Below are 24,223 nucleotides of genomic sequence, written 5' to 3'. Positions count from 1 at the left end.
AACATCAGGCATTCATTCAAAGAGGGAAGAAATCCTTTGGGGATGAAGAAACTTTTTATTGAATCACAATTTTGTGGCCATGTTATAGTTTACTTGTGTTTAATTCTCTAGGCTTTTCAAACTCAGATTTTCTTTTCTCCCTTGCAGTAAAAGCAATATTTTTGTTACATTTTAGACAGCTGATGACTTGCTTTTCCTAAAGCTAGATATTTATAAATTTTCTCTACAATAAAGTTCATATGTGTAATTGCAATCTTGAAGTTAATACCCCATACCTTTATGTCATTCGTTTATGGAAAAATCTTCATAGAATAAAGAAAAGCCCATTATTCAGTTGAATCTCATAATTTCTATTCCTCAAATTATAGTCATTATGGCTGTTTTACCCAGTTTGAATAGGAATACTTCAACCATCACACCAAAAATGTATTTTTTATACATTACAAAATAATCACCACAATAAGTATAGTTACCATCTGCACACCAAAATGACTCAACTCTTTAACACTAAGAAATATTTGAAGCTTATGCTTCTCTACAGAAATCCTCTTGCATAAATAGTATGAAATTCAAAAGATACACTTAAGTTTTAATGCCTATATTATTGTTAACAAATTGTTGCTGCCTCAAGAGACTGCTTACAGGATTTATGCACTTCTTATCTTAGGGTCGAGGCACAATGAATGCCTAATAATATATGGAGTTATAGTGATGATATTGAGAAAATAATTACTAATGATATATTCATTGACTCTCTCAGAGATAAATGAGTTCACAGAACTCTGAGTTTGATGAAGTGCCTGATACCCATTTCAAATGTGGATTTAAAAGACCATATGAAAGACTAACATGTATCCACCATTAGAATATTAATATAGCATCTGAAAGAGAAAGTCATCCTGTCTCACCTTATTTTCACCAATTAACACTGTTTCTGCTACTCTCCCCAAATTCCAACCTCAATCTCAGTTGATGATTTTGAGCACAATTCATAACAAAAATTGAAGTAAACAAATGGAAAACAAGAGAGTCTGGGGAAAAATGAAATACAATTTCCTAGAAATCATTAAGTTTCTTTTTTAAACTTTCTATACTTATGTCTGAACTTGTGTAGAAATTTTCAGCACAGTTAAGATTCAGATTGAATCTTAATGTTTGTTAAGTAATAATAAAAATCAATTAAGTAATGAAATGAAATAAATATTTTATAATACAATTATAATTTTTTTATGTCTTAGAATGCATTTATTATATATATTGTGTAGCCCACCACAGTAAGACGCCAAAAGCACTCTTATTGTATTGGACTATCAAACAAAGTGCCCTGCTTGTGTTGATCTGAGACGCCATAAGTGAAAATATCAATGACCTAGTATAATGAATAGGAACAAAATTTAGACACAGTGGGAATTATAGCATATTTCTAGCTTGAAAAGTAGTTGTTTTCTTTGATACCTTGAATATTATATGTTATGTAATGTAAATGATTCCTTTCTACATGTTTATTACAAAGATTAGAAATGTCAAGTTTTATATTTCACAAATGACTAAGAGAATGTAAGAAGGAAATTTGAATGTCAGATTTCAAGATCTGACTATATATTATGGGATCGTTTAGCTGACTTTCAATTTTCTAGTTAAAACAAGTAGTTTCATACATGGAGTTCATATTTTTCAGGTGTTATAAACAGGATGTATGGAAAAAAGTAAGTTGTTGACATGGTGTCTATAAATGTATTTTGAAAGTCAGTTTTGTTTGACCTGACTCTTAGGTTGCCAACATGGTGAAAAGTATTGGTAAAATAATAGAATTTATATAGAATAACAATATCTAATAATTTTAGTAACAATAATAAAATAACTAACATTTGTAGTGTTCTTTATGTCTCAGGTATTTTTATACACCATTTACATTTACCAACTCATTGAATTCTCATGATGATACTGGGAGATAGCTACTGTTATAATCCACATTTTGCAGAGAAGTAAACTGAATCACTCACAGGGTGTGTAACTTGCCAAAGATCACAAAGCTTATTGATGGCAGAGCCAGAATTTGAATCCAGGAAGTCTGAATCCTGGCTTTAGGCTCTTAAGCTTCAGATTCCATTCCTGTATTTGATACTGATCTACTGGAAGTTCACAAAATACTTTTTCATGTGTTACATTATTTAAATTTAACAACAATTCTATAGCAAGAGAATTCTTATTAATAACATTTTATGTATGAAAGAACTGGTTCAAAAATACTAATAATTGATTAATTATTTATTAATCATTAATTATTTATTTAGCTAAATTATTTAGCTAAATTAATCATTATTTATTTAGCTAAAAATAAAGAGAAATAGGGAGACAGATACCTCACAAAGATGGGGAAAAATATATATATATATATATACAAAGAGCAGTATTATGAAAAGCTTTAAATATATATAAATTATATATAATTTATATATAATAATTAGCATTTCTCCATAGCAATTCATGCAGATATACAAAAGTTATGCAAATACCAGAATATCTTCTTAAGTTTTTGAATGACATATGGAGTATGAAGATTTTTTTCCTGTTTTTTCTCTAATACTAGGTTTTAAAAAGTCATACGATTTTTTATACCACTTATGTGAATTACATAGTTCCAGAGAATGAAAATATAATATCTGTTGACCAACAAGATTTTAAATTTTGTACTTTTCCAGTTTGAACATGATCTTATGAAAATGTATAATGTATGGATCTTCTAAGATTAAGAAAGGAGCCAATCTTAAAAACACATATAATGATGGAAGTGAAATCTGAAACCTTCAATTACTTCCTAATTATACAACAAAATAAATGATATCTGAGTATTTAACACACTAAGGGTGACTAAATCATCAGCATTTCTTTAAAATTTTTATCTTTATTGTTTCCTTACATTGATATGATGTGATTATCTGTATTCTGCTCAATCTGTGCTTCATTTGTTTTTAATATTCTAACTAAAATTTGTACATAAAAAGAGTTTTGCATTTTCTCAGTGTTTTAAACTAAATTGCTATAGAAATTCACAATTTATTAGACTCTGTTACAAATTAAACTGGGGTATTTGTAAATAAGTCTTCAGTTGCATTACTTTTATATGTTATATATATATTTTAAATGCAATTTTATGTTTATAGGGTCCTCCTGGAGCTGCAGGTGCAGAGGGAAGACAGGGTGAAAAAGGTGCTAAGGTAAAATATACATTACAGGTATTATGCTTGAAAAACTCAACGTGTACGCTGGACAACATCTATTTCAGTACTTTTAATAAAATAATAAAATGTCTTTTTTCATTATTAATGCATTCACATATTTTATTTTCTAACAGGGAGAAGCAGGAGCTGAAGGTCCTTCAGGAAAAACTGGCCCAGTTGGTCCTCAGGGACCTGCCGGAAAGCCTGGTCCAGAGGGTCTTCGGGGCATCCCTGGCCCTGTGGTGAGCATCTGTGCTGAAATATGTCATTTTGAAAATAATGTCTTATTTCTAAGAAAAATTATGAATGAAAATATTTATGTCAGCATTATTTTATAAATTGTGTGCAGTAAATATTATGTAATAAAGTCAGAGACCCTTAGAATATTTAAGTATGTCATTTATTTAATAAGTTCATGGTGAAATTCTAACTTCTAAAGGTAGAATAGAAAACTAAACCCTGAGATCTCAAAGACGTATAATTTTTATACACACATCCATCCATCCATGTGTGTGTGTATGTATGTGCATGTAGACACATACACAGAAAGTAAAAAGACTCAAAAATTGCTTACAATATTTGTAGATGTCCTCCACATGATGGAATTCATAGGTGATGTTTGATTTCTTTCTTTTTCGTATTACCAAAATTAAAATAAAGAAAAAAATGTCTGCTTTTGTTAATTAAAAAAATCAATCATGTTTCTTCTTCCTTAGGGAGAACAAGGTCTCCCTGGAGCTGCAGGCCAAGATGGGCCACCTGGTCCTATGGTGAGTAGCACCTTTTTCTGCTGTTTAGAATTGCAGAAATGAAATTATTTATAAGCTAGAATTCCTGAAATTTTGTCTTATAAATTGGTTTATATTCTGTACAGTATTCAAGGAAGCGTATTACTCAGACCTAAAAAGAGAAAAGTAATCCTAACTGATAAGTTATTTGGAAAATATGCCCTTGATCAGAAGATCTTTCCTTTCTTATGTCCAATGGATGGAAAAAAAAAATTTCCATTCTGAATAAAATGCCACTAATGGCCCAGACAGTTCTTTTCCAAATGTGAACAGTTCCCTCAAATGCATGCAATTACACTTAGTTTCCTGGCACTTCATTTAAAAGAATAACATTGGCACAGGCATACAGTGATTTTTTCACCAAATAAATTTGAGTCATATGGGCTGAAAGATAAAGCATTTACCCCCATGAATGAAGAGAGGTATAATTGTTATAAAACCAAAGCTTGGTTACTCTCATAAACTGTGTATGCAAACAACACACTTGAGCAATGCAATAAAGCATTTAGTTGACCAGCATATGGTTCATAGATAGAGTTTATTATAGGAGCCAAGGCTATTCTTGCTACAAAATTTGGGCAGAAAGTGAGAATCAAAGTCTTGCCTTTAAAATTATTGCTTACTAAGTAACAGATTCTATTTCATGGTGGAGATATTTGAACTTCATTGTCCAAAATAGTAATCTGTAAAGGGATTAATTAAAACAAGAAGCAATACATATAGCACTATTCAAGTGTAATATTTATCGGTTTAAATAGGCAGGTTTGCCCATACAGAAATTTAAATTTTACAAAATTGCCTCTTTTCATGAGTATATCAACTACCTCAGAGGTATGTATGTGCTCAGAAAGCCATCGAAACTAGGATTTGCAATCTTAATCATTCAGGAGAACTTGGCCAATTCCTTTAGGAAAAATTTCCTCTAACATTTCAGATCTTTCATAAGTGTTACAGAGATTATTTTTTTAACTTGCACTGAAAAGTTAAAGATCACTTATTTTAATAAGTGGATAAAAGTTATCAAATTTTGAGGAGATTATCAAATCTGCACATTGCCCCATTGACATAGGAACAGGGACTTGACAAAAGTAGGATCATGGGTTCCATGTCTGCATCACTATTTAGGGAATATTCTTCTTAGACATGTTAAATTCCTAACTGTACAAAGTCATAGCCTAGGGAAAAAAAAAATACTTCACCTTAATATCACCCTAAAATTTGCCAAAGATTTTTTTTCTTGTTATTTCATATTTTTCCAATATGTATTCTGACCTTTCTCCAGATGAAAAAAAAAGAAAGCATCAAGCTGGAGACTTCCTTCAGCTAATATTAAAAATAAAACCATCAGACATACCACCTGATTCTGGCTTGCAAAAGTTTATATTTCTGAATCTTAGGTAAATGTGGGTTTACAGAGCAAAGAGCTAAATAAACAACTCACATCCTTTTCCGCAGTGAAATGAAAAGCATCAGAATTGAGCAACATGGGTGCCATTTCTTTCTCTGGCTGCTTGTTTTATCAGAGAGTACTTAGAATGCAAATCTATTGTAGCTTTTTCATACCATCAAATAGTTTGATTGTGCTAATTTTAATGAAAATGCTACTTGGTCTACAGGAGATGAGGTTTGGTGGAGAAATCATCTTCAGGATGCATTTATGGCAATTTAGTGAACTTTTCAGCTCAGCTAAGAAATACTGGTACTTATTTTAGTAGGCAATTTTGTATTAGAGTGAGAAGTAGCATATCATGATTACTGGTTAAGGTCATCACCTCTCAACCCAAGAACCCTGGTTTCAAAAATGAGCACTACTACCTGCTTGCTGAATAAGTTTTAAGTAAGTTATTCAATTTTTTTAAGCCTTAGGTTTCTCATCTGTAAAATGAGAATTTGAATAGCATCGATCTTATGGAATATTATGAAGTTAAAATGAATTAAATGGGGATATTAATATCTTTTACCCCATGGGGTTCTTATGTTAATTAGATGAGCTATGTCTAAAAAACAAAACAAACAAACAGAAAAACAACTTAGACCATTTCCTATATAAGTAACAGTCTAACAACTTTATATTAACATTTGGATTAGAAATTCTTTGGGCTAGAGTGAAACAAACACCGGTTAAAACTCTAAAATTGATATTTGGTGTCTGACCACTCTATATGATCAGCTCTGCTAGAGTTTAGATATGGTACAATATTTACTTTTTACTTCAAAATTTAGATATTTCTCATGGCAAAAATTAAACTTCTACATATGCATGAATTTTATATACAGATAAATATTCAGAATCATATGGAACTGAGAATAAAACAGTACGTGTGAAATCTAAAAGAAAGCTAAGGACAATGATGAGATTGTATAAAGAATTTTATTTGAGGATTTTTAAAGTTGAACTGCTGGGGTGTTTTTTTTTTTAGGAAATAGCAAAAATCAGATGGGAATAAAATTGAGTGTTTTAAAGAGAACAGTAATGGTTGCTACATTCTCTCCTCTGCTGCATAGTCAAAATAAGCATGATTTAATCATTTTAAATTAATTTTTATTTTATTTTTTGAAGACACAATTAGCATCTATTTTAGTTTTAAGCTTTTATTTTGTTTTGTTTCATAATCTTTCATTTTAAGAACCTATTTGTTCCAGTTTAGCTGAAAAATTGTTCAGTATTTATCTTCAGACAATTTTACCTTACTATTATCATACATTAATTCTTTTCACATACTGATAAGTAAAATATCTGATAACATTATTTGTTAAACCATAAGTGTGCGAATAAACGGTAGGATGGGTTACTGAATTATATTTTGATTTTTTAAATGCTACATTTAACTTATCTGTAAAAAGATTTGAGATGTGTAGCATTCCATAATGATTAAGCAGGTTTAAACTACAAAGTATTTGTCTTTCACCAAATTAAACGTTATTTTACAATACTACATTCTAAATAAACAGTAGGATCTGCATTTTCTTTAAACTTCAGTGCATTAGAATTTTGAGATGCATTTCAAAGCAAATATTCTGTACAGCATAATACAGCAGGGGAACATATTTGATTGTGTATTCTAGACACTTATGAATGTATCATCCCTGTTTTCCTTTTCACTTTATTACTTATGAATTATGTATTTCCCTAGGGTTTTTCAATTTACAATATCCTAAGAGGAAATAGAAAATATGTATACCTGAAATAATATTTTTATATGCAGAGTTGTTATTTTTGATATGGTCCAGGTTCAGAGGGTTATGTATAACTGCTATCAACATCATAGCTTTACCAATTTCTATTTCTAATTGATGAAAATGATAATAAACTGATTTCACTTGGCTAATGCCTCCTTAGATATAGTTCACAATTTTATGAGATTATTAGCTTAGAGGAATTAACACTCTTTTCCTTTAACTCCTTCCTGAATAATATTTATAGAAATGATTTTAAATGCATTACAAACACAAAAAATGTCTAGTATGTTTCCCATTACCCCCGAGCAATTAGAATCCACATTATTTCTTCTTTTTTGCCATTTTAGCTTTTACTATTAGAATGTGATGAGAAAGCTGATTAATAACTATCTGTGGCACATCAGAAACAAATAACAATAATTTACATTACACTTCACTATATGCAGTACTTTTGTAAGCCTGGTTTTTCTTCCATTATCACGATTCTCTGACACAGTTATTATTAGAACACCTTTATAAATAAAGTTCTGAGATAAAAAGGAACAGATCCAAGATTACCCAACTAATGAGTGGTAGACCTGAGACGCTGAATGAAACAGTAGTTGGAATATTGATGCCCAGCAAATGACATTCCTATTAGTTCTCCCACTTAACAGCAAAATTTCTGTAAAGTGTATCACATACCAGAAAGAGTTTGAATGTAAAATAAGAAGTAAAGAAAGAAAAAAAATCTGGCCTCTTTAATAGTTTTGTGTTTTCAATCTAAAGAATGTATTTACTTTTAACTGACATATGTCAATTTTAACCAATATTTTTAAATGTTTTTTGCTACTGGTACAGGTATATGGTTCTTTCATGCAATTACATATTTATTAGAACTATTTTTTCATGCTTTTTTATTCCCACTTGTTCTAACATGTAGAATGTTTGGCATCTATCCTGATGGTCACATGACCTCAAGGAATTATTTTATTATTTCTATTACTCATTTATATTATTCCTTTAAAATTGTGCTATCAGACAACATTATTTTCCTAACCAATAATTCACCAAACCTTCGTAGATGAAAAATATACTTACTTAATTTTAAAATTATTAAACAAATAATACTAAATAGGTAATGTTTTTATTTTAAAATAAATGACATCCTTTATGCTGTTCTGATTTTCATATTGATTTAACAGATATGGGACTTAATGCCACAGAGCCATGTTTCTCAGACCTTAATGAGTAACAAACCTGTGAAACAGATTTCTGATCTCTAACTCCAGAATTTTAGATTCAGTTAGTCTGGATGATGCCTATGAATTTGCTTTGCTAATATGTTCACAAATGATGCTAAGGCTGCTGGTCTGAGGATCAAACTTTGCGATCATCCACTCTGATATAGTGTTAGCAAATGAGATGAAAGTCCAGTGTTAAAACCTAGTCTTAGAATATTCCTGAAAGTAAATTTGGTAATTTCTTTGTAGTCTCCTTTTTATCTACAAGAGATTTAACAAAGTGACAGGATTGTTTATATTTATACAAAAGAGAATCTAAACTGAATTGATATAAACTTACATCTGAGGATTAATAATTTTCTTCTTACTAGAATATTATTAGGTACATTTACATTTAAATTGCACATAATTTCTACAAAAATAATTTATCTATTTTCAATAGAATGATGTAGGGAAATTGTTCACTTTTATATCAATACTTATAGAATTTCAAATTCATTCATGAATTAAAACAAATATAAATATTTCTGGTAACAGTCCAAAATACTATTGATACACAGGACTAACTTATACTAACACTATTCTTACCTTCCTCTGATATTAAGGACTTCAGTTTGAGGAGTAGATTTGAGAAACTAAGGAATGGAAAGCGCTCATCTACACAATCTCACAGTAGCCCCTTGAGACAGGAATTATAATCCTTGGTTTATAGATGAGAGAACTGAAGTTCTCTTTGGTTAGCTAATTTAAATTGCTGATAAGAGAAGCAGGCTTCTACCCCAATCTATTGTATTCTGAACCCATACTTTTTAAATTACATCATGCCTCTTGGATTAGATCCATGGCTTTTAATATATTAAATTCACAAAAATGATGGACTGAGACTCAATGTGCTCTTTCACACTGAAGACTCAAAAGTGCCTAGTAAGAGGGGGAAAATTACTTGTGGTAGCCTTGCGGAACATACTATAGTAAAGACTAATCATATAGCTTGGTAAAAATTAAAACAATTTGATTACTAAGTGCCATGTTAAAATCATTATTAAAATTATAATTCAAATAGTTCAATTCAGTCTATATAATTCAAACTCATAGAGAAAACTCATATTTTGTCTTTGTTTCTTGATGCGGTACTTGTAGGCAGTAGTGACTCATGTGTGGTGGTATTATCTGGGCCCTGGTTTCATCAGTCACAATCTTACAAACCATCTGTCAGTTACATTTTTTCTGACAGAATCTGTTGCCTGCATAGCAACTTGTTGTAATTTCAGAATAAGGATCTTATTTTGTGTTGCCTTCAATTTGGAGTACACTAGTTTTTATATTTAGAAGTCTGTTTAAAAGTCATCATTATGAATATTTTCATGAGTAGGGACCAAGACTAAGAGTTAGTTGCTAAAATCATGCCATAATTTTCATTAAAATATAATTTAGCCTAAATGGATAAATGCCTTATCCTTAGAATATAAAAAGGATTAAATAATTAAAATACAGGTCCAATAATACGAGAAAAGTAAATTATCTTATCTTTACATTTACAAATCATTTAGTTAAGAGATTGAATTCAGAAATTACAGCTAAAAATAGTATCTTGGGAGTTTATTTAGGAAAAATGATTAACAATGGTCAATTGATGGTCAAAAGTTTATTGAGGTTTTCTTCTTTAAATTTTACTGGAAATATTGTAACCTTTGAATGTGAGTTTAACAGAGAAATATTCGATTAAATGAATGTATAACTTGGAAACCTCTTCTTCTAAAATTAGTGTAATTAAAAATGCATCTTTTCTTTCAACTGAAAAACCATATAAATCATGCCCTATTTCTAACTTCATATTTATTTAATCAAACTTATCAATATTATGTTTTATTATTATGGTTAACTATCAAACTGTAGAGTTTTAAACACATAAAATTATTTAGAATCCTGAAAAATAAACAGTGGTCATTATTTTTTTTTCCAGTGGTCATTATTAATTTTAAACCCTATCATATAATCGAAACCAACTTGCCCAGTGGATAGTAATATGATTCTCTAATTTGTAACTACTCTATGTATGTTTATTATTTAGGGACCTCCTGGCTTACCTGGTCTTAAAGGTGACCCTGGCTCCAAGGGTGAGAAGGTGAGAATAAAAGAATGTGTTATTACAATGTTGATTTCTTAATAGCAGAGACAATAATGTTGCAGACTAATATCACTCAAAAGGAAATTTCAAGGAATACCTTTATCATTCTAACCAAGGAAAAAGTTATCAGTCCTTAGCTACCAAGATGAATTCAGAAAAGAGAAAATATACAAAGTAATAGTGAAAAATGTACCAGAATTCAGTGTTATATTTCTCAATGTTCCTATGTAGGAACCATATGGAGAAAGCATATGGTTATACTAAAATAACTATTCAGAAAATAAACAGATAGAATAACAAAATGGTCATTTTTTATGTTTTTAAACATGAAAATAAAAAATTTAAACTAGACTATCTTTCAGATGATTTGAAAGATATGTATGCTCTGTTGCACCAAATAATTAAAGAAAATAAAACATTTTTAGAATGGCATTAATATTTTTAAAACTACTTTTAAATCTTTAAGTGTTTCTTAGATGCTGCAAAATTTGTGAAGGATAGAAATAATTTCATATAAAATAAGATGCTTTTTAAAATAATGAATTTTCAGTTGTTTGTTTCACCAATATTATATGTAGTCATTATTAATCTTTTAATTGAAGGAATTCCCTTTAAGTAAATGTAACACTGAAGGGGATATTTTTAGAAAATTTTTTTTCAATAATATTCCCAACCCTTAATAAAGGTCTCACTTAATGTAATCAGTAAATGATCCTGTTAGGTGAGGGGAAAGAGGTTTTTAATCCTATATTTCATTCAGAAAGGGTTAAAGTTTTTATCTAATTTTTTACTCTTATGTTTCATAAATTTAATGTGCAATTATTTTATGGCTATAATTTAATATATGTTTGTAATTTATATATTGTTAAAATTTCTTTGCCTTTCAAAGGGACATCCTGGTTTAATTGGCCTGATTGGTCCTCCAGGAGAACAAGGTGAAAAGGGTGACAGAGGACTCCCTGGAACTCAAGGCTCTCCAGGAGTAAAAGGGGATGGAGTGAGTAAAGATATAAATTATTTTCCTACTCCTTTCCAATCATACACTCACACACCTGCAGACATTCCTTTAAACATGACCTAGGAAGTAATTTAGAGCATCTTAATCTCCTTAAGTCAATGGTGTTTTCAAAAAGAAATTTATTTAACCTTAGAGTAAATAAATAAAAATATGACTTAAGTTAGAAACCATAAAAATTATAGTTCAATATTTAATTACACAAACATTTATTGAATCCCCAACACATACAAATCATTATTCTGAAGGCTGCAGGAATGTAAAGACATATGCATAGAGAGGGAGACATTGCAGCAAAATGGACAAAAATACAGCTCATCTTGCAAAAGTTATTTCTTAGATTCACGATGGAAAATTTTAGGCCATTCTTATGTATTTTTGCATTGTCTAAATTTTGCAATGTGTGTTGTTATGCAACATATGAAAATGGAATCGCTGAGAAAAACTCTTTAATTTGGATGATTCTCTCTGTAGGGTATTCCAGGCCCTGCTGGTCCCATAGGTCCACCTGGTCCTCCAGGCTTACCAGTAAGTACAAAACAAAAGAATTTTATAAAGTAAACTTATAAATATACCAAAGAGACGCACATTCTCCAGACTTTTATGTGTACTTTTGCCTTTGCATTTTCCAGGGTCCTCAAGGTTCAAAGGGTACCAAAGGCTCTACTGTAAGTACCTTTCTCTTTGGCATCTAAATTTTTCAGTGACACCTACTCAAATGCTTTGTTCTCTATTTATGTTGTTCCTTATTCTTTCTAACAGGGACCTGCTGGCCAGAAGGGTGACAGTGGTCTTCCAGGGCCTCCTGGGCCTCCGGTAAGTGCATGGTAAAAAGCGTGATATTCTGACAGTTAGCATCCTGAGACTGCCAGTGATTTCTCTGAATTTATAAGAAGGATTAAAAAGCATATTCTGTCAAAGTGCTGATTTTCTAGGAAATAGCAACTACCTTAATTAAGTACTCAGGTCTACATGCCAACACTTGTCTTTTAATTGGCTTCACTCTTTGAATGTAAAGATACCTTAACTATTGTAATAATCTTGCCTTTATTAGTTTTTCAAGAAAATCATATATTTTTCATGTCACATTTTCATGAAAACAACTGGTTGTATGCCACAAAGATACATTAATACCCGACTAGGAATAAAAACAAAAGTTCAGATGCTTGACATTTTTTTCCTACTGCATATAATGATAATAATAAAAGCAATGATAATAGTTACCACTTTTTTAGCACTGACATTTTCCAGGCTTCACACAAGCCTGTTAGATCCATGTGAAAAAATTTGAGGCTTCCTTCTTGAACTTGTTTCCAAGTTATATGTGTATTAGTTTGCTAGGATGGCAATAACAAAGTATTACAAACTACATGGCTCAAATAATAGAAATGTATTATATAATAGTTCTAGAAGCCAGAAGTCTTAGATCAAAGTGTCAGCTGCATTGGTTTCTTCTGAGGGGTGTGGGGTAAACATCTGTTTGAGACTTCTCTCCTTGGCTTGTAGATGGCTCTCTTCTCCTTGTGTCTCCTCACATGGTCTTCTGTCTATGTGTGTCTCTGTGCCCAGATTTTTTTATTTTAGAAGGATACGTGTCGTATTGGAAGAGGACCCACCCTTAGGCCCTCATTTCACTTTATTAATTATATCTACAGCCACCTCATTTCTAAATAAGGTCTTCCTCTGAGTTACTGCAGCTTAGGACTTCCACGTATGAATTTTTGTGGGACACAGTTCAATCCATAACAATACGGATTAACTATTTGGTGTAGTTCTACTCTTACACATATATAAATTCAAGTCTGATTGCACTTCTTTTAATTTTGTTTATTTAAAAAGTTATAGATGTTTGGAACCAGCTAATGTGTATTTTTAAACATGATATGAATTATTTTCAAGCACAATAGACAACTCATTATATAGCACAAGAACTTTAAATTATTGTTTTAAGCTTCAGAGATTAAAATCTAGTTGCAGAGATAGGACATGTAAATAAGGACTAATTAATATATAAGAAAGTAATGGATATAACATATGTACACACAAATCTGTGCTATGTTACATGTATATAAAAAGGTCCAGAAATCATCTGAATTTTTGTGCCTACCTCAATATCTCCACTAGATTCTTTTTAAAAGAATTCACAAAGTTTATATATAAAGAGATATATGTACATAATACGTGTATTTTAACAATTAGAGAAAACATCGAAAATAGGGAAAACAGTGAAAAGTTAAACAAACTATAAGTTCTTATAACAATAACAACAGTAATAACTAATATCTACAGAATATTTTACCTTAGGAAACAGTTACATGCACATCCATCTCTTTTACAGGGTCCACCGGGTGAAGTCATACAGCCTTTACCAATCTTGTCACCCAAAAAAACAAGAAGACATACAGAAAACATCCAATCAGATGCAGGTGATAATATTCTGGATTACACTGATGGAATGGAGGAAATATTTGGTTCCCTCAATTCCTTGAAACAAGACATTGAGCATATGAAGTTTCCAATGGGTACACAGACCAACCCAGCCCGAACTTGCAAAGATCTGCAACTCAGCCATCCTGACTTCCCAGATGGTATGTTAATAATGCATGACCAAGCAAATGCACTGAGCCTCTAAGTTACCAAGGTGCATTGTCAGCTCATTAATTCTAGTTAAATGTTTAATATAGTCTCTAAATAAAACGAAAGTGAACAATTATTAATTCCAATTTTGTAGACAGAAAAAGTCATTTACACTGTTAAAACAACGTCTGCTCTGGAAAATCTTTGTCTTGTTAAGCAAGGTTTCATTAAATTATGACAAGTTCATTTTGGATGATTATAGATAAAACAAATGTAATTTTCCTTGTAATAACCATCACAGAATGGGTTTGATGTGTGTACACATATGTGCATGCTACTATATTTATATCCTATATCCTAACTTACTTTGCATTAATGATTAAATAGCATAACTGAATCATATGTGACCTATCAGTTTAGCAATGATTTGAACAGAATATTTAAGAATTAGGATAGTTTGAGGCAAAAATTTATTTCACTGATCCATGAATACCAGAACAACTGTGAACAATTTATTTGTAATAATAATCAGGATAATTTTCTATACCTATTATTTGACAAAACTTTTACATACCTATTCTGAGAAGGAAAGAGTTCCAAGTACCCTAAGTTAAGTGACTAACACAATACTAAACTAACAAGGGGCAGATCTATATCTGATTTTAAATCTCCCACTTTATGTGGAAATACTTTGCCACTCTGTTTACTTGTGGGACTACATATATATGAATGTTGTATATATAATGATCATATAATGAATGTTGTAACTGAGATCTAAATAACTCAGTATAGATAGAAAAGTTTCACGCAATTCAGGAAGAGACATTTTTTATGACAAAGAATGTCTTAAAATCTCCTATCTTGGGCTTCCCTGGTGGCGCAGTGGTTGAGAGTCCGCCTGCTGGTGCAGGGGACAAGAGTTCTTGCCCCGTCCGGGAAGATCCCACATTCCGCGGAGCAGCTAGGCCCGTGAGCCATGGCCGCTGAGCCTGCGCGTCCGGCTGTGCTCCGCAACAGGAGAGGCCACAACAGTGAGAGGCCCACGTACCGGGGAAAAAAAAAAAAAAAAAAGAAAGAAAAAATCTCCTATCTTAAGCACAGCCCATTAAAAGGAAAACACAGTTAATTATTAAGGGTGCTTTACAAACTGCTATCAAATGTATTCAAATTTATAATATATTTATTTGAAAAAGATACATTTAGTTTCACATTAATTCAGTGAGTTATAAGGAGAATGACCCAAACTTCTGATCTAGCTAATATAGTCATACATATGTGACTGAAAATCAAATGTAAAAGATGACAGCCTGTACTGACAATATAAAACAACGTGTGATTAATTAGAACCTGAGCAGTCAAGAAAAAAATTTTGTAAATTTTGGGGATGGAAAGCTCACTATGGACTACAGTTCCCTGTGTTTTCCATATATTAACTAGCTTTATTAATTCTTTAATTAATTAAATTTTAATTAATTACAATTAAATGTTTATTTATTAACTTATTGGTGCCAGGCACTGTTATTCATGCAGAGATTCACAGATAAAGAATAATGCCCTCGGGCTACTATTGTATAATGATGGAGACAGGTAAACCATAAAATTTATAATAGCAAATTATGACAGATACAGATTTCCTCTGCTCTCCAAAATTAGAGGGTTCCTATGAAATCTTTTGCAAGCTGAAATGGCATGAAGCCATAAAGGTATCTTAGTAATTAAGTATATGTTATTTGAAAGAATATTTAGTAACAATGTTGACTGAATAAGACAAGATAAAAATAATGCTTACCATATAATTCAAAATTATATATTCTTTAAAACCCTAAGAAATATCAAAGATTAAGAATGGCTATTCCAGTTGGTAAAATCTTTGATGATTTTTATTTTCTTTTATAAATCTTTCCTGTGAATTTCAATTTGTTCCAGATGTGAACTTATAAGTGGCACGATCAGAAAAAGTGTAAATTTTTTGTTAAAGAATTTATTTCAAAAAGCAAACTGGCATTAGATTTTCAGGAGTTCCAGTACTAAGCTAAGCAGTTGGAGCTTTTAAGTTGTTCAAAGTTCACAATCAGTGGATTGACATAATTCAAATTAATATTTGAAATGAAGTGTCAGCATGAAAAATGGTAAGAGGAAAGCAATCATCACATGTATATCAAGTCTGTATCCCAATAATTCTTGTTTAATAAAAGCTCCATTGTCTATTACTTAAGGGATAACATTTTGTCAGCCCCACTACTTACCATCTTTACTCACCTAACACCAAATTAATCATCATGGTCATTCACGTGATAAAATTTGTTCTGTACCATTTAGATAATAGAATTAATAGCAAACTGCATTTAAATATATAAAATAGACTTTCTTCTTAGGAGCCCATTCAAAGGGGGAGTACACTTACTGCATGAAGTTTTTCCTGTAAAGTAATGCAAAATTATGATACTTGAGGCTAAGTGGATACTCTCACCTCCATCATTACAGATAAATAAATCAAGGAAAAATATATTGATTATTATACTCAGATTACTTAAGTAGTAAATAATACATAAGGTATTTAGAGTCAGGTATATCTCATCCTAATGTGCTTGCAATTTGTTACACATGGATAAGAGAATGTTAATATTTGAGGAGGTGGCATTTAAGCTGAAACCTAAAAGTAATAGGCATGCTAAGATTAAAAAAAAGAATGTTCCAGGCAGAGCGTATGGGAGCATTTGGCAAAGACAAAGCGTTGCTCTTTAAGTATTCAAACATGTACCTCAATATGACCAAAAACATAAAAGTGATTCATGTGGAAAAAGATGAATGAAAAGATGAATGAATATTCATTTTTCCTTATTTCTCTAATAAAATTTGGTATATAATATATTCAGTTTTGGGTATAAATGTATTTGTATGACGTATTTTTTCCTACTTCCAGGTGAATATTGGATTGATCCTAACCAAGGCTGCTCAGGAGATTCCTTCAAAGTTTACTGTAATTTCACATCTGGTGGTGAGACTTGCATTTATCCAGACAGAAAGTCAGAGGGCGTAAGTACCAATCTGTTTTGGTGGTGACTGTTGACAGTTCCTGCCATGTTTTTGCAATATTGAACTAAGCAGGAAAATTATACTGTCATATTTTCATTTATCTGCTTTTCTTACAGGGTAATTAGAGCATTTCATTTGCATAAATATGAATAAGACACCAAAGTGACAGAGTTGACAAATACTTCTTTTCTTATTTTTTACCCAGATGTATTCTTTGTGCACCTGTTTGCTCTCTAAAATTCTATGGCTTTCCATGACACAGCACAGCTGATTCTCAGATTTTAGTGCATGCGTAGTATTCTTTCCAATTACCACGTGGTAGAACTCACAGCTGTATATTATGCTCAAAATACACAATTTTATAGAGAACGATTCTTTCACATAAGATAAGAGTATTCTCTGCACTTCTGTACATTTTAAATGTTTAGTCTCTTCAAACACATTCCTTGATTTTCACCTAGCAATATTAATACATGTGAGCTCTATCTTTAAAGTTACAGGCAAATTATTAATATAAGGAAAGATTTTTCACTAGCATAATTACATTCTCCAAACATTTTATAGGTGGGAAATTTTGACGTTATTTGTATTGTTTTAGTAAATCACATTCTTCTTAGGAAGTGGCTTAGGCATGCAGAGGCACGGAAACTCCTTAAGACAAAGTAGCTTTAAGTGTGTAATCTCTTTAGGAGAGACATTTAGTTTGTAAGTGAAGGATGGGGCAGGAGACAAAGCAATTTCTGTTTCCCAACCACACTTTGCATTTGGGGAAGCAGAATAAAGCTCCTCTAACCCACAAAGAAGTGTGGGAAAATGGAAATGCCTCCCCTTACAGGATTACTCAAATTCCCTATAGTGAGGCCTATATACCTAGTGAGGCTTATATACCTTTATTTTTGCTGATCTTTGTAAAGCAAAACAATAAATTCAGATCTATAAAAGACTCTAAACATTTTCTCCAGCAGGGAATAATGGGCTTGCTTCCTGTCAATGACTTTTCCATAGCATCCCGCCCTGAGTTACTAGCTGGATGCTTCAGGATGCCTCCCTTGGCTGTGAAATACTCAAGGTATCTGCCTTGATGGCAGATGCTAACTGGCATTGTGAGGGTTTCCTTTGCAAGGGGTTACCTAAGAGTTCCACCCATGTCCCCTACAGCCAACCCTTAGTATGCCTTTACCAAGTTATTTCCCACCCCCTTCTTTTTGAGCAATTAAAGAAAACAGGAAAAAAAATGACTCAGTCTTCACTAAATTGGAATTCACAACATCTATCTCAAGTTTTGCTTTTTACCTTATTTTGTATAATCCAGGATAGACCATTTTAAAAACTCTTTAGCATCCTAGTCTTACTGAAAATTACTGATATATACATAAACAATACTATTCATAATTTTAACCTACTTTCTAATTTTCCTGTTCCTTTGCAACAGGTAAGAATTTCATCATGGCCAAAGGAGAAACCAAGAAGCTGGTTTAGTGAATTTAAGAGAGGAAAACTGGTATGTTATTACCTCAGCATGAAGTGGTTTATTTTGAAGCTCTTACATAATACAAGTTCAAATTATATAATCTCTAGACCCTTACTGTGAACGTCTAAATTATAAAAAGCAGGATTCCATGTATTCCCTAGTTTGCTCTATCTAAATCTTAGACCACTTTGTGGTTTTTTGGCCGTTTTTTTGTTTTTTTTTTTATTTTTATTGGAGTATGGCTGCTTTACAATGTTGTGTCAGTTTCTACTGTACAGCAAAGTGAATCAGCTATACGTATACATATATCCCCTCTTTTTTGGGATTTCCTTCCCATTTGGGTCACCACAGAGCATTGAGTTGAGTTCCCTGTGCTATACAGTAGGTTCTCATAGTTAACTATTGTATACATAGTATCAGTAGTGTATATATGTCAATTCCAATCTCCCAATTCCTCCCACCTCCCTCTTAGACCACTTTGGTATTTTAGAGAGAAGTCTAAAATTTTTGTATCAAAATAAATGGAAATATATTAAATTTACTAAAATATTAAGATCAAATAAAGTATGCATTTCCCTAAGTACCTGAGATAGATATCATAAAAATGGATTATGTTAGAAATATCAGATATAGAAAATATAATGTCTATTTAGTATCTCTGACCCTATTTCACTTCCGTTATACTTGAAAACTAATTTATTCTTTGTTTGCAATTTCAGTAAGAACTTTTGGAATGTGAAACTTTTTTCCGATAGTTACATCTGGAAATAAAGTTAGCTGACTGACCTGACCTTTTACATATTGTAGCACAAGTTTACTTAAATATTTCCATACAATTACCAGTTCGTGATCAATCATTTTATAGAGATTTTAAAATTGGATGCCAAAACTAAATTTGCATTTAAAAACTGTTTAAAAATATATATGTGTTTAAAATGTTAATTATAATGTATTTAAATGAATGTTTTTCAGTTATTCAGATAATTATTCAATAGCTTAACATTCTTTAAAAAAGGTATTCTTTTCCATTGATGACTATTTACACAGTTATTATCCTATAAGAACCTACTCATATTAGTGAAGTTCTCCACTTGACGTAACTGTCTAGTTCAGTCTTCCAGTCACATATTAAATATCCATGTTACATTTGTATCTTTGTATGAGATAAAGATACATGCACAGATAGAACTCTGTGTGTGGTTTTATTTGTTGCTGTTTTGTTTTGTTTTCCTTAGAGTGGATTTCCCAGTTGTTGTTTTTTGTTTTTTGTTTTTCTCCAACCTCTCAAGGATCCTCATCATCTGAACTGTTAATCAGTAAGAATTAAGTAGAATCAACAAAAAGGAGGAAAGTCACAGATAACTGCCTTTATATTGAGTGAATCTATAATCTGGGCGAATTTCTTAATTTTTTTTTAAATATAGGTTTATGTTTCAGCTGATCCCAGATAGTTTATTTATATACAATAAAACAAATTATGAGCTTGACAAATGAGTTCTTAATAATTTGCAGTTAAGACTGTTTTCCTGCTCTAAATACAAAATAAGTATTTCCTGAACAACAAATATTCACTTGCGTGTCTTGGGCAATATGCTTGGTGCTGGTGATACAATGATGAATATAAGTACATCATCCGAGAACAGACAAACAAGCAGGTCTGTGCTGAAAATTAGAAGACCAAAAACCTCTTTGAAGACTGTGTCGCCAAAATGAAAAATTCAAGAACATGTTGAAAAATTTGTCAAGTAGATACGTTAGGAAAATAGGTGAAATCAAACAACATAAAAATAGTTAACCTTTGCATTGCACTGAGATTCCTCAGTTTTCATTTTTACTATATTACCACTCTATTATTTAAAAAGTTACACAAATACGGCTTCCCTGGTGGCACAGTTGTTGAGAGTCCGCCTGCCGATGCAGGGGACACGGGTTCGTGCCCCGGTCTGGGAAGACCCCACATGCCGCGGAGCAGCTGGGCCCGTGAGCCATGGCCGCTGGGCCTGCGCGTCTGGAGCCTGTGCTCCGCAATAGGAGAGGCCACAACAGTGAGAGGCCCGTGTACCGCAAAAACAAACAAACAACAACAAAAAAAAAAACAGACAAAAAAAAAGTTACACAAATATAATGCTAGATTTCTTGGAAACAAAGGCATTTTTTGTAATACTTACTGATTGATTAGGAAACTGAAGTATATATAGAAGTAAAGTGATTTTTTTCCAAAATAAGTATTGCTGACAGTACCTAAGGTGGGAGTACATCCTGATTTCATAAAGTCCTATATCTGGGTCTTCTGACTCTCAATGCATACTTTCTTTCATTAAGTGAAAATGGGTCTATTGATGCATCCACATGCTTCTGGGATCACAGTTCACCGTTGACAGTGATTTTATTCTTTTACAACAGAAAAGAGTAAAAGAGTCTTTATGTGTCTCTTTATCCTCTTATTCCCAGCTTTCATATTTAGATGTGGAAGGCAATTCCATTAATATGGTGCAAATGACATTCCTGAAACTGCTGACTGCTTCTGCTCGGCAAAATTTCACCTACAGCTGTCATCAGTCAGCAGCCTGGTACGATGTGTCATCAGGAAGCTATGACAAAGCACTTCGGTTCCTGGGATCGAATGATGAGGAGATGTCCTATGACAACAACCCTTACATCAAAGCCTTATATGATGGCTGTGCGGTAAGTATAATCTCTGCTTGCCTTCTTTCACAGAGGTGAGAAGTAGTGTATAACCATTACACTTTGGCCCTAAGTCAGATTTCTGTCATGAAGTGGATGTCAATTGTTATTAAGATTTGATGCTTAACACTGACATATTACAGTATATTAGAGACCACTAATATTCACACACAAACACACACAGAGACACAGAATCTCTGAAACATACATATAGACACATTTTAAAAGTCATAACAGAAGGTAGTCTCGGATCGTATGTTATTTTTATGGAATTATTCCTGATATTTGAATACTATTACAGCTAGATACTCCTGAAATGAAAAAAAAGAAAAAAATCAAGAGCCTTATTTCATTTCCCTCCTTAATTCATGACTCTAACATGACAGATAAAGGAATCATCATTATACTGTTTATACCATAGATAATTCTTAACCTCTGTATTTTGCTTATAGGGGCATGCTTATTGGTACTATGTTACAACAATTTAGTCAGTTATTAGCATTTTGCTATTTTTATCCTCTGGAACTGTCTTTCTCACACATATGGTAATTTCGTAAGAGCAAATGACCAATAGAGCATCCTAAAAAGCTTATTGTCTTAGCTGATGAGTGAAGAAAAGTCACAATTACAAATAAACAAAGTGAGTAGGTTACACATAGATCAAAGAAGAGACCATAATGCAAGTAAAAGGAGAAAGCGTTTAGGATTTCCCAATATAATGTATTGATAATTATTCATAAAATTAATACATAGCAATAGAAATGCTTCAGCTTTAGACTTCTTGCATTATAATTCCTATACTGCGTTCCAATTTTTCTTAGCAAATTTGTCTGTGTGTATATGTACATATATATTTATGTGTGTGTATATATACATATAGAATTATTATAATAATGGTAAGGATATATTATTTATGTAAGGGTATGACCCAGTACCAATATCAGTTTTCATGTTAAAATGTATTTTTCAGTTCAGTAAGATTCTCTCCAACTGTGCAGTATATTACAGCATTATCTTGAGTAATTATGGCTAAGTATTAAATACGGTCAACTTTCAAAACTTAAAACTACATATGACATCAGTGATAACAAGAAGAGTTAATTACTACAAAGATAATGGCAAATTAGTTTTCCACTCTCTTCTTTCTTACCTTCTTATGTCCACTCAGAAGCTTAAGAAAAAATAACATATTTTAAAAATATAAAATGATTGTATAACTTTTTATTTCTGCTTAACTTTACAGTCCAGAAAAGGCTATGAAAAGACTGTGATTGAAATCAATACACCAAAAATTGACCAAGTACCTATCGTTGATGTAATGATCAATGACTTTGGTGATCAGAATCAGAAGTTTGGATTTGAAGTTGGTCCTGTTTGTTTTCTTGGCTAAGATTAGGACAAAGAACATATGAAATCAACAGAAAATATACCTTGGTGCCACCAACCCATTTTATGCCACATGCAAGTTTTGAATAAGAATGGTGTAGAAAATAACTTGCTACGTATATATGTACCAATTAGGAAATATCGATGCCCTTGTGGGAGCAGAATCACATGAAAAAAGCTTTGAAAATCATAAAAAATATAAGATAGTGTGGCTAAGATGGAAACAGGCCTTATTCTTGATTCCCAATTTTCATCTCTTCTTTTCCTATTTGGATTTCTTTGGTGCTGTAGAAAAAAAAAGAGAAAAATATATATTCATAAAAGACATGGTGCTCATTCCCATCCATCAAGGATGTGCTAAAACAGTGTGTTTAATAAATTGTAATTATTTTATGTACAGTTCTATACTGTTATCTATGTGTCCATTTCCAAAACTTGCATGTGTCTCTGAATTCCATCTGACTCTAATTTTATGACAACTGCAGAACTATGATGGCAATAAATACATGTATCATGAAAAAATAAAGTTGCAATTTCCGATGACTCTAATTCCCTTTCTTTGATGAATAATAAAATGCCTTTGTATATATTGATGTTGAAGAGTTCAATTATTTGATGTCGCCAACAAATTTCTCAGAGGGCAAAACCTGGAAGACTTTTGGAAGCACACTCCGATCAACTCTTCTCTACTGTTCGTAATTTTGCTGAATTTCAGCCAAAAACATCATACATTTTAATGCTTTATTCAATGCTATACCTCAACCTTTTTCTTTTCAGAGTCCAGGATTTCACAGGATACTTGTATATGTGGAAAATAAGCAAGTTTATATTTTTGGACAGGAAAATATGTATGAGAAGCTGTTTTAACAAATTGATGCCTCCATCAAGCAATCAATCAGATGTACAGTTTTTTTACTACCTTATCTTATTGTCTTCAGTGTGCTTCAACCAGTGAGGTTAATATTAAAAGATGGAAACTAAACAATTATTTATGAATTTGTTCAATGTTATATTTTTAATCAATTTCTTGAATTTGATTCTAAGTTGCATATTATAATAGTCTCCAAATATTATTTTACCTGCACCTGCCCAACAACTATTATTTCTTTTCTTTCAAGATAATATCATGCATTATTTGACCTACCTAATTGCTAAATAACATATGGGTGGACTGTTACTAACAGTGCTTGTTTTAAAAGTCATACTTAGTAAAAACAATCAAAACATTTTTTTCCACTAAGGCATTTTCTTTCAGGTAGCTTGAAATAGCAGTGAAATTTTAAAATTACACACTGAACTTTGTATCTATTTTAAGTAATATATGTAAGACTTGAAAATAAATGTTTTATTATTTCTTATATGAAGTGTTAAGTTAATTGATAGCAGATTTCACTGGAACATTTTCAACTGATAATTTATCACAAAAGAACATACCTGTAATATTGAAATTAAAACGTGAACATTTGTCATTCAGAAGTTCTTTTATTTTTGAAATCAAGTTTGTAAATGTCCT

At 31.6% G+C, this 24,223-nt stretch overlaps 1 protein-coding gene across 4 annotated transcripts in view; it reads left to right on the top strand.

Annotated features, from left to right (window-relative positions):
* Nucleotides 1-23,234, top strand: part of COL11A1 (collagen type XI alpha 1 chain) — a 199,622-nt gene extending 176,388 nt beyond the window's left edge. For all 4 annotated transcript variants that reach the window (XM_079934210.1, XM_079934208.1, XM_079934211.1 and 1 more), the window contains 13 exons: nucleotides 3,165-3,218; nucleotides 3,356-3,463; nucleotides 3,938-3,991; nucleotides 10,484-10,537; nucleotides 11,430-11,537; nucleotides 12,030-12,083; nucleotides 12,188-12,223; nucleotides 12,318-12,371; nucleotides 13,894-14,143; nucleotides 17,056-17,168; nucleotides 18,601-18,669; nucleotides 21,091-21,324; nucleotides 22,568-23,234. In XM_079934210.1, coding sequence (XP_079790336.1) covers nucleotides 3,165-3,218; nucleotides 3,356-3,463; nucleotides 3,938-3,991; nucleotides 10,484-10,537; nucleotides 11,430-11,537; nucleotides 12,030-12,083; nucleotides 12,188-12,223; nucleotides 12,318-12,371; nucleotides 13,894-14,143; nucleotides 17,056-17,168; nucleotides 18,601-18,669; nucleotides 21,091-21,324; nucleotides 22,568-22,714 — 1,335 coding nt within the window. In that variant the 3' untranslated portion in view covers nucleotides 22,715-23,234. The remainder of the gene's footprint in view (nucleotides 1-3,164; nucleotides 3,219-3,355; nucleotides 3,464-3,937; nucleotides 3,992-10,483; nucleotides 10,538-11,429; nucleotides 11,538-12,029; nucleotides 12,084-12,187; nucleotides 12,224-12,317; nucleotides 12,372-13,893; nucleotides 14,144-17,055; nucleotides 17,169-18,600; nucleotides 18,670-21,090; nucleotides 21,325-22,567) is intronic.
* The last annotated feature ends 989 nt before the right edge of the window (nucleotides 23,235-24,223 follow it).

This window comes from Stenella coeruleoalba, assembly GCF_951394435.1.
Source record: "Stenella coeruleoalba genome assembly, chromosome: 1".
Classification (NCBI taxonomy): Eukaryota; Metazoa; Chordata; class Mammalia; order Artiodactyla; family Delphinidae; genus Stenella; species Stenella coeruleoalba.
Note: the sequence above shows the minus strand (reverse complement) of the source record. Positions and strands in the feature narration are given on the sequence as shown.